Below are 17,090 nucleotides of genomic sequence, written 5' to 3'. Positions count from 1 at the left end.
TTATTTTACCTGCTCCCCCATGCATTATGCGAGTAGTACTTCCCTCTCCGCTGTCCTGCCTACTCCCAGTGTCCTTCGTGGGCGGAAGTTAATCAAAAATCGCTTGCAGCCAGATGATAGAGGGAGCCTGCTCTGGCATGGAGCTCTCCCTTGGGCGAACTGTGGATGTAATTGATTCCTTGGCAAAAACAATGTCTCTTTTGTCTGCCTTAGCTTCTTCCTTTTCCCCGTTGTGTCGCCTTTGGGACGGCTCTCCTTTCTGCCGGAATGGAATGCAAATTGTGAGCTTTAAAAGATCCAAATAAATAACTTAAGGTTTACGACTGACGCGTTGGAAAAGTTTATATTGGAACTCATTGTCCCAGTCCCTGTTTCTGTAGCGGTATCCGGTTTATATCAGTGGTTTCTGGCGGCTTTTACGATGCTGCCTAAAGGAAAACTGAGTATACCCTGGAAAGGAAAGCCAAGGAAAAGAGAATTCGCCAAGGGGGCACAGACGGTACAGCTAGCTCTGAGTGTGGCTCTGCAGCTCTCCAGAGTATCAGCTCTATCAAACAGTGTTTAACTACTTATAGTCATATACATAGTCATAAGTATATACAACATTCTATGTACAACGTGTATGTACTTGTTCGTATTGGAATTGCCTTTTTTATGTGCACGCATCGATGGCGTTTGCCTTCAAACCTCCGGCTTTTCTTCGATGATTTTCTTTTCTGTTCTGTTTATACCCGATACTCAAAATGAGTATTGGGGTATATTAGATTTGTGGTAAAAGTGGATGTGTGTAACGTCCAGAAGGAATCGTTTCCGACCCCATAAAGTATATATATTCTTGATCAGCATCAATAGCCGAGTCGATTGAGCCATGTCTGTCTGTCCGTCTGTCCGTCCGTCCGTCTGTCCGTCTGTCCGTCTGTCCGTCTGTCCGTCCCCTTCAGCGCCTAATGCTCAAAGACTATAAGAGCTAGAGCAACGATGTTTTGGATCCAGACTTCTGTGATATGTCACTGCTCCAAAAATATTTCAAAACTTTGCCCCGCCCACTTCCGCCCCCACAAAGGGCGAAAATCTGTGGCATCCACAATTTCGACGATACGAGAAAACTAAAAACGCAGAATCGTAGAAAATGACTATATCTTCTAGAGTGCAAAATCTGAACCAGATCGTATAATTATTACAGCCAGAATCACGAAAACAATTTCACTCTTTCTCGCTCTGTCTCACTCTAACACACAGGTTTCATGGTCGGTTTTGCCAATTGTAAAATGTGAGTTCAAGGATCTCAGAACCTATAAAAGCCAGAGCAACCAAATTTGGTATCCACACTCCTGTGATATCGGACCTTGACCGTTTCCTGTTCAAATTTCGCCACACCCCCTTCCGCCCCCGCAAAGGACGAAAATCTGAGGCAACCACAAATCTCAGAGACTATTAAGGCTAGAGTAACCAAATTTGGTGCACGCACTCCTTTAAGATGTCACTATAAAACGTATATCTCAGAATTTCGCCCCACCCCCATCCGCCCCCACAAAGGACGAAAATCTGTTGCATCCACAATATTGCAGATTTGAGAAAACTAAAAACGCAGAATCATAGATAATGACCATATCTATTAGATTGCTGAATCTGGATCAGATCAGATCATTTTTATAGCCAAAAGGAACAAATCAATTTGCAGTGGCTACGCAGCGCCCGACGTCACGCTCAGACTGATTTTCTGTCTCTCTCGCACGCACTCTTTGTCGTGTCGTTTAATATTAGCGGCGTCTGCCGGAGGAGAGCCATACTGACTTAGTATCGGGTATAACCGTAGAGTTGCGGTGTCCGCAGCAACTCACAACGTTCCCCCTCGTTTTCTCCTGTTTTGGTGACTGCGGCGACTTTTTCTTTTATTTTATTTTTTGCCCAACGCTTCTCGCATTGACCTTTCCCCTTGGTCGGGAATGGGGTTTGCGGCTTACACGCTCTTTATGGTTACTCTCCGGGCCACAATTTCTTCGGCCTTTTTATGGCTTTCATTCACTTTCATTCATTCTCCAGATCGTGTACTGCCCCTCGGTCCAGATTTTTCTGGTTCTCCCTTTTATTTGCGGTTTTAAAAACTGTTGACTTTGATGGTCTTTGGTATACTTGTGTGTGTTCCTGCCGGGCCGAAACCTTTTGGATGCGTACCCTATGACTATGGGTGACCTTTTGGGGGTATTTATATTTTAGGGAAACAGCAATACACTTGAAGATCCGACTCTGTGAAGTTCTACCGCAGGGTATCCTTTAGTCTGCATCTGTGCACTTCCTTTTTCTAATCCAAATTCGAACCTGCATTGCTGTTTGTGCTCAACAAACCAACCAGATTCCTGGCAGATTCAGCATTAGTTGCGCAAATATTCGATAATAAATTGCCATTAGCCGCAAACGCCTTTCCGTACCCTTAAGGCCTGGCGTTTTTTTCAACTTGTAGAAGAGGTAAGTGTTTTCCATGGAAACGCTCTTAAGGGCTAAAGCGCTTGCTGCCATTTAAATGCTAAGCCGTTGGCTGACAAGCCGGATACTCGTCGTGGCTTGTGGCCTTATGCAACACCCATAATATCCTCCCACTGCCTCTGGACTGTGCAATGAGAAGAGCATGCCAGATTCTACTTTTTGCTGGAATACCGATAGCAGATTGCAGCCTTTTACCCATGGCCTTTGCGCAATCAACTGCGTTGGATGTCGGATGGCGAATGATGGCTATAAAAGCCCCGTCACGCCCACCTGCTGTTCAGCTCATATCCTTTTGAGAGTGTTCAGGGCTTTTTGCATTCGATGTGCGAAGGTGCTTGTTGATTGAATTTAACGTGAAATTCTTATGTCCGTCAAAGGAAGCAATAAAATGTGTGTATTTTTTCCACGGAAAGCGGACATGCTCAGATATGTCAATAATTGTAAATAAAAAAAAACGAAACAAAATACTTTGTAAAGAGAGACTGACGTCGGTCATGCATTTCGAAAGGTGAATGTAAAATCGAAGCGATTGGAACAGGATTACAAGGCATATCCTCCCGGTAGTTGCCGGGCTTTCAGATATTTCCATGACAAAAAAGTGAGGTAATTGGCTCCATCCCCCATCTTATCCGCCAACTGGAAGCGGCTGTTGCTCGGGGGTAGTTTACTGTTCAGGCTGCTCATTTGTCCGTGTCCTGGCAGATAACCGGGGGATAGGCATCATCACAAAGGAGCCGCCAGCAGCAGGACCAGCAGAACTAAATCATTCGATAAGATTATGCACACAATCTCGTGCCAACAGCAGTGTCCTGTCCATGTCCCCAGACATTTCTATGCAAATTTATATATGTACTTTGTCGGGGCTGTTTTTATTAAATTCCTCATGGTCGGGTCCCTGCAATGCCTTGCCTAATGACCCTCAAAACTGGGCTAATGAGTCAATAAGCCAATTTATCCTACAAGCCATGAGATACGGTCTACGGGCTGGGACTCTGCTTCTGCCTCAAAGTTGTTATGGCACTTAATTACTTTAATATGACATTTTGTGTGTGGTTTGTTATGTCAGGATACAAACGTTGGGGTGTGTTGGGGCATGCAACGGGGACTGGGCCACTGTGCCACTGTGCCACTGGTCGTTTACACACGAGCCTGTATTCGGCCTGTCGCTTGCTTGGGAAGGCTTTTTGACAGTGGCCATGAGTAGGACAGGTGCATGGGCACATCTGAATGCATTTCAAATGTCAATTAGCTTGCCAATTAATTTTGAGTGTACCTATGATGGCAAACGAAAACACACATGTTGCCACCGACTCTTTACGTCTTTGTCCTCTAAACAGATCTGGCTATCCTAGAAAAGGGAGACGGTGTACTCTTAGAAATGTACTTACACATATTGAGCATCGGATGGGGTGGCAGTGGCACATAATGTCAGGGATCATTTATCAAATATCCTTTGTGTCTGCCAGGGCAAACATTAATCTAAGCGGCATGTAAGTAGCCTCCCGAGTGGGTTCAGACATCAGTTCGTGCACTTCTGTGTCCTTGAGTAGGGTGGAACTACAAGAACATCCCTCGAAGCCATTGAAAATGGCTCTGTCACAATATATTTTCTGTTAAGTAAGATTGCTCCTGCTCCTGCTGATGCTCCTGCTCTTGCTGCTGCTCCTCTGACTCATCCTATGCTCTTGAATGCCCCAAAAATGTTTCTATTTCGGGGTTTGGTCTTTAGTTTCAAGGACGCGCCCTCACAGCCTTCTAGTCACTTCCCACTAATGCTTGGCGGCAGACTGCTCTCATTTTTCACACATTACACATACGCCGTGTGCGCCGTGTCGTTGTTGTGCCTTCTGTCGTTTGTCTTAAGCGTTCGATTTGCTTGAACAAACGTGACAATCTTAACGCTAAATTACTTGCATTTTAAGATATCATGTGGCCAATATTTAGCAATGCCTGAAGACTGATGGGGAAACAAAGGCACCGCACACAATAGGCTAATTACGAGCTGCACTTGTTTCCAGAGAATAATTCCAGAGAATTTTATAGTGACTTCATGTGGGATTTCCACTGCCCCAGGAGCTCGTATTCTGTACACCCTTTTGACTTTCCTCGTAGCCGTGTACAAATATTGAATATCCTGTCCCATCTGTCGAATCTCCACGGGGCTGTGCCATGAATACTAATTAAGGAGGGAGTCCGTTTACAGCGCAATTCGAGAGGAAGCGGAGAGCTTAAAATGGATTTCCCGGAAAATGCTGCATAATAAAGCTAATCAGCCGTCAAGTCGAGTAGTCGCATTGGGTCCCTGAGCCCAGGTAACAGGGCGAGATTTGAATTTGAGTGGGAGTCCTGCGAATGCGTCGCATTTCGAGCTGACAACTGAACATAAAGTACTTAACCGATGGAAATCAGCTTAGTAAGCTGAGCTTACAGTTTTTAGCACTCCACCCGACACTGCAGCAAATCCGGCAGTGGCATTCACTCCACTCTGGCATGGTCATATGTGCAGCGCCAGCGTGTATAGTGCCAGAAAGCCAGTCATCGTTGCATGGTATATCTGTCCATTTGTTTGTTTGTGCAGCTTATGTTCCCCAAAAAAGTTCTGCGGCGCCTCGTTGCACAAAAAAGAACAAAGTCATTGCCAGTTAGGCAACTTCCACTCTCATTCGCATTCCCTCTGGTCTGGACCCGAAGCCCGCAGAGATTTATGAAATCGAAAAAGTTACGACACTCGAACCAAGGTAAACGTGTAATTTTGCAACATTTGGGGACCTTAGCAGGTAGTAGCAGGAGGAGAAAATCCATACTCCATTTCTACTGTCATTTTGAAATGCGATTGTTCCTGCCTGGCCACAGCACTATAACAGTACGAAATTTCTCAATGGATTCCTTCGACTCATGCATCTTAATGGCTTCGCCACTGGAATTCTATTTAAAAGAGTTCCTCGACTGTTCAGCAATTCAAATCAACTGCCAGAAGAGGCTAGAGGGCAACAATGACTGGAGTGAGCTGCAGTTTGATTTATGCGCCCTGCACTTTTTGACAAAGTGTTTGCCATTCGACGACTGCCCCACTCGACCAAGCCGCTTGCATCAGTCTGCCAGTCCTGCAGTCAGCCCTGAGTGACCCTGAGTCAGAGTCAGTCAAGTGAAAGAAAGACAGATAGAGAGGCAGCTACTTCCGCCTTGTGACACTGTCCCATCTGCTGCTCCTGGACTTCCATTGAAGCAGCTACGTGCATTCGAAATGGCTCTGGGTATGGCCATATCCATATCCCTCTGTGCCTTGGCTTCCGAGTGAAATTTTTTGCTTGAATTATGTTGTGTGCACAACAAATACTAAGAGCACTCTGCAGCATTTGCCTCCACCTATAAGTGGAAATCTTGAGGTCTTATGTTGGCAACACGAGTACATTGAGCTGCCATTCGCCCACCGACTATTTGTGAATTTTTTCTGCCTTTGACAAGTGATTTTTCCGGATTTAACAAAGGAAATCTTCCAGGAAAAGCTAAAGTAACAGAAAACTTATTGCACCCTCTGTGGGCGCAGAGTGCCCGGTGAAAACTGTTTCAAAGGAAATATATGTAAATATTTATGTAGACAGTCTGCCGTCCATCAGTAGTGGTGAGAAGAATCATTACTGAAACTTTAATGCAGTGCTTCCGGCAGTAATGATTAATGGAAATGACTAGTTAAATTTGCAAAAAAATTGTCGGCCAAAGTGGGCTGTAATTACGCTTATTATGGCCGTCCGATAGCGCTGGACAATTTCCCACCAGACATTCGGGGAAAACTCATTTCGGACCAGCATAAAAAATACATTGAAAATAAAAGCAACGCGAGTGTAAAAATAAACCCGTACAGGCATCTCAGGGTTTCAACTGGAGCGAACGAAAAACATGCCACGCGTCGAGAGTTTTCCCAGAGAGTTTCTTTGTTTAGCAACATGACCCACTTTCTCGCTCTCTTTCTCTTTATATATTTCTTTTTTCTCTCTTCTTCTCCCTAAAAACTTTATATTTGCAAAATTTTCTTGCATTTCTTTTTGTTTATTTTCACTGCCTGTTGTTTTTCCTGTTTACGAGCAGCTGCCTCTCATTAGAATTTAAACGAAAAGGGCTTACCGAAAGACAAATTCGCAGAGAATATCTCGATTTCCCATGTGAAGTGGTATTCCCCAACTTCATAAGCCACGGGATCAAGAAATCAGTATCATATCAATGCCTAGTTTCCACCCAACTGATTAGCTTTGATCGGGGTCAGTCGCTCGATTGAGATGGCTAGGATCTCCACTCGATGATAAATGATTGGAAAAGATTGAGTCATCGCTGGAGTGGCCCTCAAGCTCAACCAGGCACAGATTACAGATTTAGCCAAGCATATTGTTTGCTGCCAAAGATGACAAACGGAATTCCAATCGAAAATCGAGTGCGATGAAAATGTTTGATGTGCAAATCCTCAGAGATTTCTCCCCAACTCTCAATCTTCATCTCTTTGGTTTCCAGAAGAGACCAACGAGAGGGGGATACTGCGAGAGATGTTCCCTTTTTATACCCGATACTCAAAATGAGTATTGGGGTATATTAGATTTGTGGTAAAAGTGGATGTGTGTAACGTCCAGAAGGAATCGTTTCCGACCCCATAAAGTATATATATTCTTGATCAGCATCAATAGCCGAGTCGATTGAGCCATGTCTGTCTGTCCGTCTGTCCGTCTGTCCGTCCGTCCGTCTGTCCGTCTGTCCGTCCCCTTCAGCGCCTAATGCTCAAAGACTATAAGAGCTAGAGCAACGATGTTTTGGATCCAGACTTCTGTGATATGTCACTGCTACAAAAATATTTCAAAACTTTGCCCCGCCCACTTCCGCCCCCACAAAGGGCGAAAATCTGTGGCATCCACAATTTTCAAGATACGATAAAACCAAAAACGCAGAATCGTAGAGAATGACCATATCTTTTAGACTGCAGAATCTGAATTGGATCGTATTATTATTATAGCCAGCATCAAGAAAACAATTTCATTTTTTCTCGCCCTGTCTCTCTCTAACACACACGTAGCATAGGCGGCTTTGCTTAGAGTAAAACATTAGCGCCTAGATCTCAGAGACTATAAAAGCTAGAGCAACCAAATTTGGTATCCACACTCCTAATATATCAGACCGAGACGAGTTTGTTTCAAAATTTCGCCACACCCCCTTCCGCCCCCGCAAAGGATGCAAATCTGGGGATATTCACAAATCTCAGAGACTATTAACGCTAGAGTAACCAAATTTGGAATCCGCACTCCTCTTAGATCTCACTATAAAACGTGTATCTCAAAATTTCGCCCCACCCCCTTCCGCCCACACAAAGGACGAAAATCTGTTGCATCCACAATATTTCAGATTTGAGAAAACTAAAAACGCAGAATCATAGATAATGACCATATCTATCAGATTGCTGAATCTGGATCAGATCAGATAATTTTTGTAGCCAAAAGGAACAAATCAATTTGCATTGGCTACGCAGCGCCCGACGTCACGCTCAGACTGATTTTCTGTCTCTCTCGCACGCACTCTTTGTCGTGTCGTTTAATATTAGACGCCGCCTGCTGGAGGAGAGCCATACTGACTTAGTATCGGGTATAACCGTAGAGTTGCGGTGTCCGCAGCAACTCACAACGTTCCCCCTCGTTTCATTTACAAATTGTGTGCGAAAATTTGTGGCACGCATTTTGTCTGACTTGCCCCAAATGGACTCGAATGTGTGGCATCCTGGCTGGCTTTCTGCCCCCATTCTGCCCTAAACGATGAGCATTTAGTTCCACATCAACGGCAGCTTTCAGACAGCTGTAAAATATTTGAGGCAATCACCGAAGCCATAATAGAGAGTGGTTTTCCTTTCTTTTCTTATATGGCGTGCGAGAGGTGGAGGGAAAATTGTCTGCAATTTCCGCTTGTATATTAAAAATGTGGCAAGCAAATTGAAATATTCCTCGGCTTACCTAGGCTCTCTCTCTCCTCACATACTCGACTCGGATCTCCAACTTCTGTGAGCCATAAATCTTGGCCTAAGCCAGAGCTGGAGCTCATGGACTCATGTGCCCGGGACTCCTTTCCCTTAATGGCCGAGCAAAATGTATTTATCTAAAATTATCCCCGAACAAAGTATGTTCTTTGTCAACGCAAAGCTGCTTTCGAAATTTATGCCATCGCCGCACAAAAATAGAATGCAAACACTCGAAATTGAGTTTTAATAACAGAGGAGCCAGCAAATACAATATGAAAAGGGAATCAAATGAAATATTTAATGAGACATTAATACGCAGTAATCTCGTTTGTAATTAGAAGCGGGTCCCGGTCGACTCTCTGTAATTTCTGTATTATTTGTAGTCCAAATACAGCGTTATGCAGTGGTTGGTTGTGGCTGGGTCTGGGGTTTGTGGTTCTACTTCAGTCTGTTGCTCATATTTGAATATATATTGAATTTTATGTGGCTCTCATTTAAAATTCAAATCAATGACAAAATCTGCAGAGCTAATCAATATTTTCAACGGAGAGCATGAGAAAGAAAGCAATAAGCAAAGATAGAACAAAGAAGGGAATACCCCCCACTCACAGCTTCAAACTTTTAGTGCAGTTCCACAGCTGCGTCCATCAGGCGTATACGCAATATTGGCACTTAATGCTCCTGCACAACCCCATATGCCACTGCCATGCACCACCTTCTAATCAACGAGGCAAACAGTCTATGCAACCGATAAACAATCCCCATAATGAAGACCGCTGTACCCCCAACGGAGATACTCGTAGTTAGCACTCAAGGATTGGGACGTCCGAAGCGGACGTGGGAAGATGGCTGCCACTGACACGGACAAACCAACTCGATTGCCGCAACAATTTAATGAATTGCCATCACAGAACACACAGAGAAAGGTACAAAATCTCGTTTTTCCTGAATGTGAATGTGTCTATCGTGCTTTATCTATTGCACAATTGTGGAAATCTCTTTTTCAACTGTTCTCCAGGTAGTTCATCTTCATGTCCGAATCGGAATAACAAATTAGACAGCGTATGTAAAGGAGGGCGGACGTGAGGGGATGTCCGGCATTCAAGCAACTCATAAAATATTTATGAACTATGTGCACTATGGACGATGGACCAGATGACCGAGCAACCCTTTGATATGCAAAGGGAGTGGAAGCCGGCATTCCCGGCAGCCGAGAATTTAATTTGTTTAATGCCACCAGGGGATTTAATGCAATGAATGAAACAAACGAATGCCATTTAATATCTGTTGACCTAATTTAGTCAAATATGTGTGTCGCCTGCTGTGCAGACCTCTAATTTGCATGTGCAACGGGTCAACAGCTTGGACGCTTCGTTTCAATCTGTGTCAAGTGGCGCACTGGACGACAACACCACAACAGCATCCTGCCCCATCCATGAGTGATGGGTGTGCACATTTCGACTATTTAACGCACATAAATTTCCATTATCCTAGGCTAAGTTGTGGTCATTGTTTGGGCACGTACCCGCTTAACACTTTTATCTTCATTTGCCGAGTGAAAGGCGTCAAAAGGGAATGGACTGATTCTCAGATAAACGAGAGGATACGCTTCTGCAAGGGTGTTTATAGTTACGGCTCTTTAGATTTCCCTTCGTTGTATTCAGATCTATCTCTAATCACATTACGTTAGTGTCAGAGTCCAATGTGTTGATTGCCTAAACAGGCAGCCACTCAGGCAAACGAAGTCATAAGCAATTGCCACAAGTTCCATTTCATGCCCCAAAATGATGACACCCGAAATTCCAACTCATGGCAATTATATTGGCCCCGAGAGGCGGGCCCCGATTAAGCCAGTGACAGTTCTCCACACAATGGTGGGATACGAGTGTTCCTGCCACCTGGCCTTCTGCCCGCTGGGTGCTTTGCACATTTCCCAAATTAACCTGCCCCGAAACCCACTCACGCACACACAGCGCCAGGCGGAGGCGTTAGTTTAAGCGGGCTGCGTGTTTGACAACCATCCTGCATATGTGTGTGACACTGTGGAAAACATTTCTATTGCCTTTCCATGGAGGAGAGACACAAACACACAGACACAGAAGGACAAACCGTCTGTGAGTGTCACGTTTCGACAGTCAAAACATCCGCTGTGAGTGGCATACGCAAAATACAAGGCCAATACAAAAGGCAAAAACATATCAAATACTCCTAAATACGAATATCCTGGCGAAGCAATGACTTCATTTCGATAGATCTCGCACATATGTATGTATGTACCTCCCAGATCCATCTATTGAAATCTGTTTACATACTTTGGACAATCGAATGGGGATTCTCGTATCTGTTCGGATGGCCGTTATTTCTGTTGTTCTGCTGCAATAAAATTCAATTGCCGTCTGCCATATGTCTAATTATAGTTCATCCGCACCGATGGCCCGAAGCAGAAAATAAGAGAACCAACACGCAATCGGTTTTGTTAGGTTTGCTGCATCGGGGCATGTAAAACTCAATTATGGTAGACTTTTGTGGCATATTAGCGTGCAAAAACCGCAGTGCTCTTGGGCGATTGCATTTGGATTCGCCCCCTCACGTGTGTCTGTAGCTGCCTCAAAACGACTGCTCCATGTGGGTCTGGTAGCTGGCTCTGATGTTGTCGCTGGCAGTCACTTGGTGGCCATAATGTGTGGCCACTAACGTCAAAGCGATGCCAGCCCGAACACCGACACAGGAGCACCGAACATCTTTTCAGCTAGTGTTCTGTGGCTTCTTCCAGTGACTGCCGTTGACTTGGCTACCATTTTGCGGTTTCTACTTGTACTTGGAACAGCAGTGCCACCACCAAACAAGCCATAGCTGATAATGATGATGATGGCTGAACATTTGCCAAATCAATTTAGGACATGCGGGCTGTCCTTCCTCCCCGTGGTGTGCGTGGACGTTGGCATAAAATATCTCAAAAGGAAATTGGCTTTAAAGTGTTTTTAACAGCGGCGCTTAGCAACTTTAGGGCGTAACTTCACCGTTTAAAGTTGAAAGCTGCGGAATATATTGAATGCCACAAAAGTTACGAATTCCGTTGCCTATCTTCAGGGGTCTCATGCCTCAAGTGTCCACAAATGTTGGTCTCTGTTTGTCTTTGTCAACTTTAATGACACCCAGAACTCATTACCCCTGCCTTGGGCATTGTGAGGTCACAGCTGCCACCACCAGTTCCTTCTGAATGTTTGTGCATCCCCATTTGATTATTTGCATGCTGCGCGGCGTTGGCCAAATAACCAATGGCGACCGAATGGGGGGATCGAACGGCTATGGCCATACAATCCCGGTGAACAAATATTTGTGCTACAAAAAAAAGTACAGTCCAATAGAGTCCGCGAATATGACCCGCTATTGATTTCATTTAAAAACACACTCGGGGAAATCTGCAACGGACATTCAAGCCATGAAAACGGAAACATGTATGTTTGTATGTAGGTATGAGAGCAGCATTGAGAACTCGCCAGGCAGTGGCACTAATAAATTTATAACAAATGACATTGGCCAGCCTAATAAATGTGGACCTATTAGTCCGAGGCTCCAGGCAGTGGCTAGTCGAGCCAATTGAACGCACACACAATCCACAAGCATATACGTGCGGGTAAAGAGGGATAATGTAGCAGGACAACGATGTGAACATGAAATATTATTGCCCGGAGAGCGAAAGTAGCAGAAGAGAGGTACAAATAGTTTGATTTACTGGCACTGCAGCAGCAAAAACGAGGAGAGCCAGAGCGCCCAAGGACATGCATGGCCCACGGCTGTCATCCGGGTGCTGATAACAACGAATCTCCGATCAATTATGGTTCCATGTATGGTTCCTGTGGTTTCTGCTGCTGGTGGCTTGTAAACAAGTCCGGAACGTGCCCTTAATTAGTTTCAATCAAATAACCAAGAACATAGGATAAATCAGTGGAACATATGTATAAATTACCGCCCTGTCAGGCAGCTACGGCAGATATCTCTCTTTAACCATCTCTCTGCGTTGCGATTGACTTTTCGTGCCTTTAAGGAGAGTCTTTTCCAATGTTAATGACGCAAGAATGTTTGCCGGGGAGGAGAATTTTACAGCTGCAGTAAATGTTCCATTAAAGCGACATATTACGCACTGAAAATGTTCGGAACTTACGCACGAGCGATTCCGTTTAATGATGTGACAATGAAATTCAGCAAAAATCATATGGGCCATAAAATCACACATAAACCGTGTAGTTAAGGGCTTTTAGAGCTACTAAAGCCTTAGCAGCCATCATCCATTATACCCATACAATGTAAACAGAAATCGGGCTGATTAAGCAGACAAAAACTGATAATATACTCATATATTAAGTATATTTACTGCATTTATTGCTGTATTTCAGTGGAGAACTAGGTTGGGTTGGCCTGCATATGGTATATAGTATGAATAATTCATGCAATGGTTTTTACAATTTTCCAGACGCGTTTTCATTGCTATTTGTATGTGTAGGTGTAGGTGTAGCTCTGTGTGTGGTTGTTTGTGTAATTATGTCCGTGTGTCTAACATTATCGCAACTCTAATGTGTAGTCTCGATTATGATCTCGTGCGTGTCCAGGTCGGGCACCGCAAACTTCATGGGCAAATAGTCATCGGGATGCATGTGGGCCATTTGATTGACCTCTAGTGCGGCCCGCTCATTATCCTCATTGCATTTGCTCTCGTGCTTCTCGTAGTCAATGAACGTATCGAAAATAGCTCGACAAACCATGCACTCAAAGAAACTCCTGAAAGAGGAATATACATTAGTACTTGGGAGTAGGATGGTCGTAGATTCCTTACGGTTTCTGCTCCGCTTCGAGACGTTCCCTCGCCAGGGCCGCCGCCGCTTGAATCGACGCGGGCACATCGACGTCCACGCCCTCCTTGATGTGCGACTGAAGGTGACGCTTGAAGTTTGAGAGCTGGGTGAACCCCTTTTCACAGTAATTGCACTGGTAGGGCTTGGCGTTGAGGTGTCCGAGCTTGTGCTTCTTGAGGTTCACGAGCTGGGAGAAGTAGCGCCCACACCGCTGACAGCGGAACGGCTTCTCACCGGTGTGTGTCATTTTATGGCGCTTCATGTTGCTCTGCTGCGTGAAGGACTTGTTGCAGAAGTTGCACGTGAACGGCCGCTCGCCACTGTGGACCGCGAAGTGGCGCTGAAGGTTGACTGCCTGGGCAAACGCCTTCGAGCATATGTTGCAGACGAACGGCCGCACGTCGTTGTGCACCTTCATATGGCGATCCAGGTTGCCCGAGTTGCAAAAACTCTTTGCACAAAGCTTGCATTCATAGGTAGTTTTGTTGTGATTATGAACCTCCTGGCGGTGAAGGGTCTGGTCGCGTTTGCTCTTGAACGTCTGTAGTAAGATGTCGTTCGTAAGTTTAGGAAATATACCAATTCATGAAGATACTTACGCGGTCGCAACGCTTGCAGCTAAACTGATTGACCGCAGTCTCGTCGAATTCAACCTCGATGCCCGCCATTTTAACCCTTGCTACAACATTGAGGCGATGCAGTTATGTGTACTGAAAAAGTTGAGCATACTGTAATTGCAGTCTGTGCATGAGAACATCGCGAAAACTTACTTTGAAACTAAATTCTGAAATTGTCTAATTTTCGCGTCTGGAAAAAGTCATATGGTGGGCAAGAGTGTGACCACAGCAGCTGAAGAAAATACCGAAAAAATACCACGCCACTTTTCACTCCGATATACATACTAAATACTCTTTTGGAACGAAATCGTATGTTACTGGACAGCTTGTAATGGTTATCTAATGCATAGACAAGTTCTAGTTCCTTGCGAAATGTTTAATTATATATGGTTTTGTCATGGACTACTTTGCATTGCAAATAGTTTTAGTATAGTGTGGTAGCCGTGACTGCGCTATATAAAAATACCTGCGATAAGTCACTGGTTCACAGTTTGTGGGACGCGCTAGTGTATTTTGCTCGATGCAGATAAATAGAAATAAAAGTAATTTACAAAAATAAAACCATTTGTCTTCAAACATGGCCACCTACTCAAACCAGCATTGGCTGCTGTCCCACATACGCAACTCCTTCATCTCAACCGACGACACCGGGATGTGCGAGACCGTGATGCTGAGCGATGACATGCCAAAGCATTATTTGAGAAAATTCAACTCTTCGGCTGGGGTGGAATCTCACAGGCGGAGACCGTTGAAGCCGCCGCTGGCCAGTGCACTACCGGACAGAAATACACGGCATCCGGATGCGCCAATGCAGGAAGTGGACTTTATGTGCTACCCCGGACTGGACCTGAGCGATGATGAGGTAATATCAAATAATCCAGCGATTGGAGCAGACTACGGGGCGTGTGAAATTTGTTTTCGTCTAGATCTGCTTTCGACTGGCCTTAACTAACGAACCTAACTGTGCACCTATTTTTAATTAATTAATGAATTTCTATTTAGGAGGACATGTCGACACATTCGTTCGACATTCAGATGTACCCCGAGGTGGGGGCGCACCGTTTTCGGTCCAACACTGCCCAAAAGCTGGAGAAACTGGACATTGCCAAGAGGAGGGCGGCGCGCATCAAGAGCATTAACTACAACGAGGAAGTGCAGCCGCCCGACGACAAAGATTTCTTCATGCGCAAGGAAATACCAAATATCAAGCCAACCATCCCAAAGGAGAAAAAGGCGAACGATGATGAGCTGTCCGACGAAGGGGTGCAGAGCATGTTGACGGAACAACTGGCGAAGAGCCCCAAGCAGACGCAAAACAAGTTCATCGAGTTCGCCCGCTTCGATGGCACCTCTCAGGTGGGCATGCAGACGAAGCGCATTAATGTCTATCTAAACATGCTGCCAGAGCCAGACCGCAACTATCCCCTAAAGGTCTGCGTGCTCTCCACTGCCAAGATCCAGGAGGTTATTGGTTTCGTTTGCTATAAGACCTCCCTGCAGTATCCAGATGTGCCACTGAAATCGTTGCAGCACTATGGCCTCTACATGACCGAGGACAACGACGACATGGAAGACTTCCCGCCTCTAGACAATCGCGAACCTTGCTCAAAGTTTGGATTTTCGCACCTGACTCTCGCAGAGCGGCGTCCCTTGGCGCCCGTCACCAGGGTGGACTACCCCGGACAGCTGGGCAACAAATCGATGACCTCCGAGGATGATAAGGCCACTTTGGCCGATGCAGCGTTAAGGGCTCTGAAGAATATCACGTTAAACGGAGGAGCAGCCGATCCAGGTGGAGGAGCAGTCGGAGGCGGTGAGGGAGACGGAGACGGAGACGACAGTCCGCATGACAATGTCAAGGAGTACGAGAAGCGCCTGCTCAATCACAACGATATGCTTGAGGCACCCATGCATCGCAGCTTCCGCCTAAACATCATCGACAAGCGTTTCTTCAAGTCCGACGTCACGTTGGGCATCTCCGGCGAGAGGATCGAGATCGACCAGTATAAGAATGCCAAGTTCTGGCCGCAGAAAAAGCCCGTTTCCACGCCCATCGATTTGGTGGCTCATTGCGAGATTGTGGAGAGGCGTCACCTGAAGGCTCTGCTTCGTATCTGGCTAAAGTCAAATTCCTCCTCTTCCTCCCTGCCTTCCGGCTGCACCTCGGCGCCCATCAATGCCAGCGTGACCACGCTAAACACGGGCACGGGCAGCAGCAGTGCCGGGATCGCCCACTCCCCAAGCAGTCCGGGAAACTCTTTCGGCTTCTTCATGACCAGCAATATTCGATTTAAGCACTACGACTTCGACACTGACACCCACACAGCCGAGCAGATCAACAGCAAGCTCAACTGCATCCTGGAGATGCGGTCCAGTGAGCTGCGGCGGGAGTTTCTGCAGCAGCGTGAGCGCAAACAGGAGCGGCAGCAGGTGAAAAAGCAGCTAAAGTTGTAGTATTTATTCCTGTGGCGGTGTCTCCTGCGAGAAAAGCTGCTCGTATGCCTAGCAAGCGGGCCTCTCTATTCGCCAGAGCCTCCGCCTCCTCCTTCGACTAAGCCTAAATCCTACGCCTAAGCCTCCGCCTCCGCCTGCGCCTACCGTTCGATAAGTTGTATTATGTAGTTGCTAACTAAAGATTGTGTTACACATGTTTAAAATAGCCTGTAAGTATTTATTGAACTCACTTAACTACGAAAGCCCGATCCTGAATATAAACCCACGCATTAAAGTTCATTCCACGTGTGTTTACTGTCGATCCGATCTACAAGTCAGAGACGCGGTGCAGCGCCAGCTTCCGCCTCGACTACTTCCAGCGACTGCAGCGCGATTTCCATGCGGCTTACTAGTGTTTTGTGCTTCCGATTTGCTCGCTCCCTCGCTCTGACATTGCAATGGCCCGCAATCAAAGTGCAATTAATCTAGCAGCCGCCCCAGACGGGCACGGGCCTAACGGTAGTCTGTATTATTGCATATTGTTCGTTTTCTAAAGTTTATTTTTAGTTTTGCAATGTCAGCGCGATCGCTGTGTGTGGGTTGGGGTTGGGCGGCTGTGTTCCCCTGTTAATAGATTTTCAGCGTTCTGCTGTAGCTGTGAAAATTGATCAACTGCCGTTAGATGATTGCCATAGATATATGTATTTACCAGTCGCA

General features: G+C 45.7%; 2 protein-coding genes across 2 annotated transcripts; one reads left to right on the top strand and one right to left on the bottom strand.

Moving 5' to 3' along the window:
- Positions 1–12,797: 12,797 nt before the first annotated feature.
- LOC4803882 (zinc finger protein 239) lies at positions 12,798–14,237 on the bottom strand. Its single transcript, XM_001360493.4, has 4 exons — positions 14,094–14,237; positions 13,923–14,033; positions 13,305–13,864; positions 12,798–13,249 (listed from the first exon to the last, which is right to left on the bottom strand). The coding sequence occupies exons 2-4, from the start codon at positions 13,989–13,991 to the stop codon at positions 13,042–13,044; spliced, it is 837 nt and encodes a 278-aa protein (XP_001360530.1). The 5' UTR covers positions 13,992–14,033; positions 14,094–14,237; the 3' UTR covers positions 12,798–13,041.
- A 70-nt stretch (positions 14,238–14,307) lies between these two features.
- Sin1 (SAPK-interacting protein 1) lies at positions 14,308–16,673 on the top strand. The gene is made up of 2 exons (XM_001360492.4): positions 14,308–14,802; positions 14,943–16,673. Exons 1-2 carry the CDS (start codon positions 14,518–14,520, stop codon positions 16,392–16,394), a joined length of 1,737 nt encoding a protein of 578 aa, XP_001360529.3. The 5' UTR covers positions 14,308–14,517; the 3' UTR covers positions 16,395–16,673.
- The last annotated feature ends 417 nt before the right edge of the window (positions 16,674–17,090 follow it).

This window comes from Drosophila pseudoobscura, chromosome 3 (assembly GCF_009870125.1).
Source record: "Drosophila pseudoobscura strain MV-25-SWS-2005 chromosome 3, UCI_Dpse_MV25, whole genome shotgun sequence".
NCBI classification, from domain to species: Eukaryota; Metazoa; Arthropoda; class Insecta; order Diptera; family Drosophilidae; genus Drosophila; species Drosophila pseudoobscura.
The sequence above is the reverse complement of the archived record's forward strand: the minus strand, read 5'-3'. Positions and strand labels throughout refer to the sequence as shown.

Coding starts and splice junctions, on each gene's coding strand:
- LOC4803882 (XM_001360493.4), bottom strand. CDS start 13,991: ATGGCGGGCATCGAGGTTGAATTCGACGAGACTGCGGTCAATCAGTTT. Junction 13,865..13,922: donor GCTGCAAGCGTTGCGACCGC/GTAAGTATCTTC, acceptor ATCTTACTACAG/ACGTTCAAGAGCAAACGCGA. Junction 13,250..13,304: donor CTCGAAGCGGAGCAGAAACC/GTAAGGAATCTA, acceptor TTCCTCTTTCAG/GAGTTTCTTTGAGTGCATGG.
- Sin1 (XM_001360492.4), top strand. CDS start 14,518: ATGGCCACCTACTCAAACCAGCATTGGCTGCTGTCCCACATACGCAAC. Junction 14,803..14,942: donor TGGACCTGAGCGATGATGAG/GTAATATCAAAT, acceptor ATTTCTATTTAG/GAGGACATGTCGACACATTC.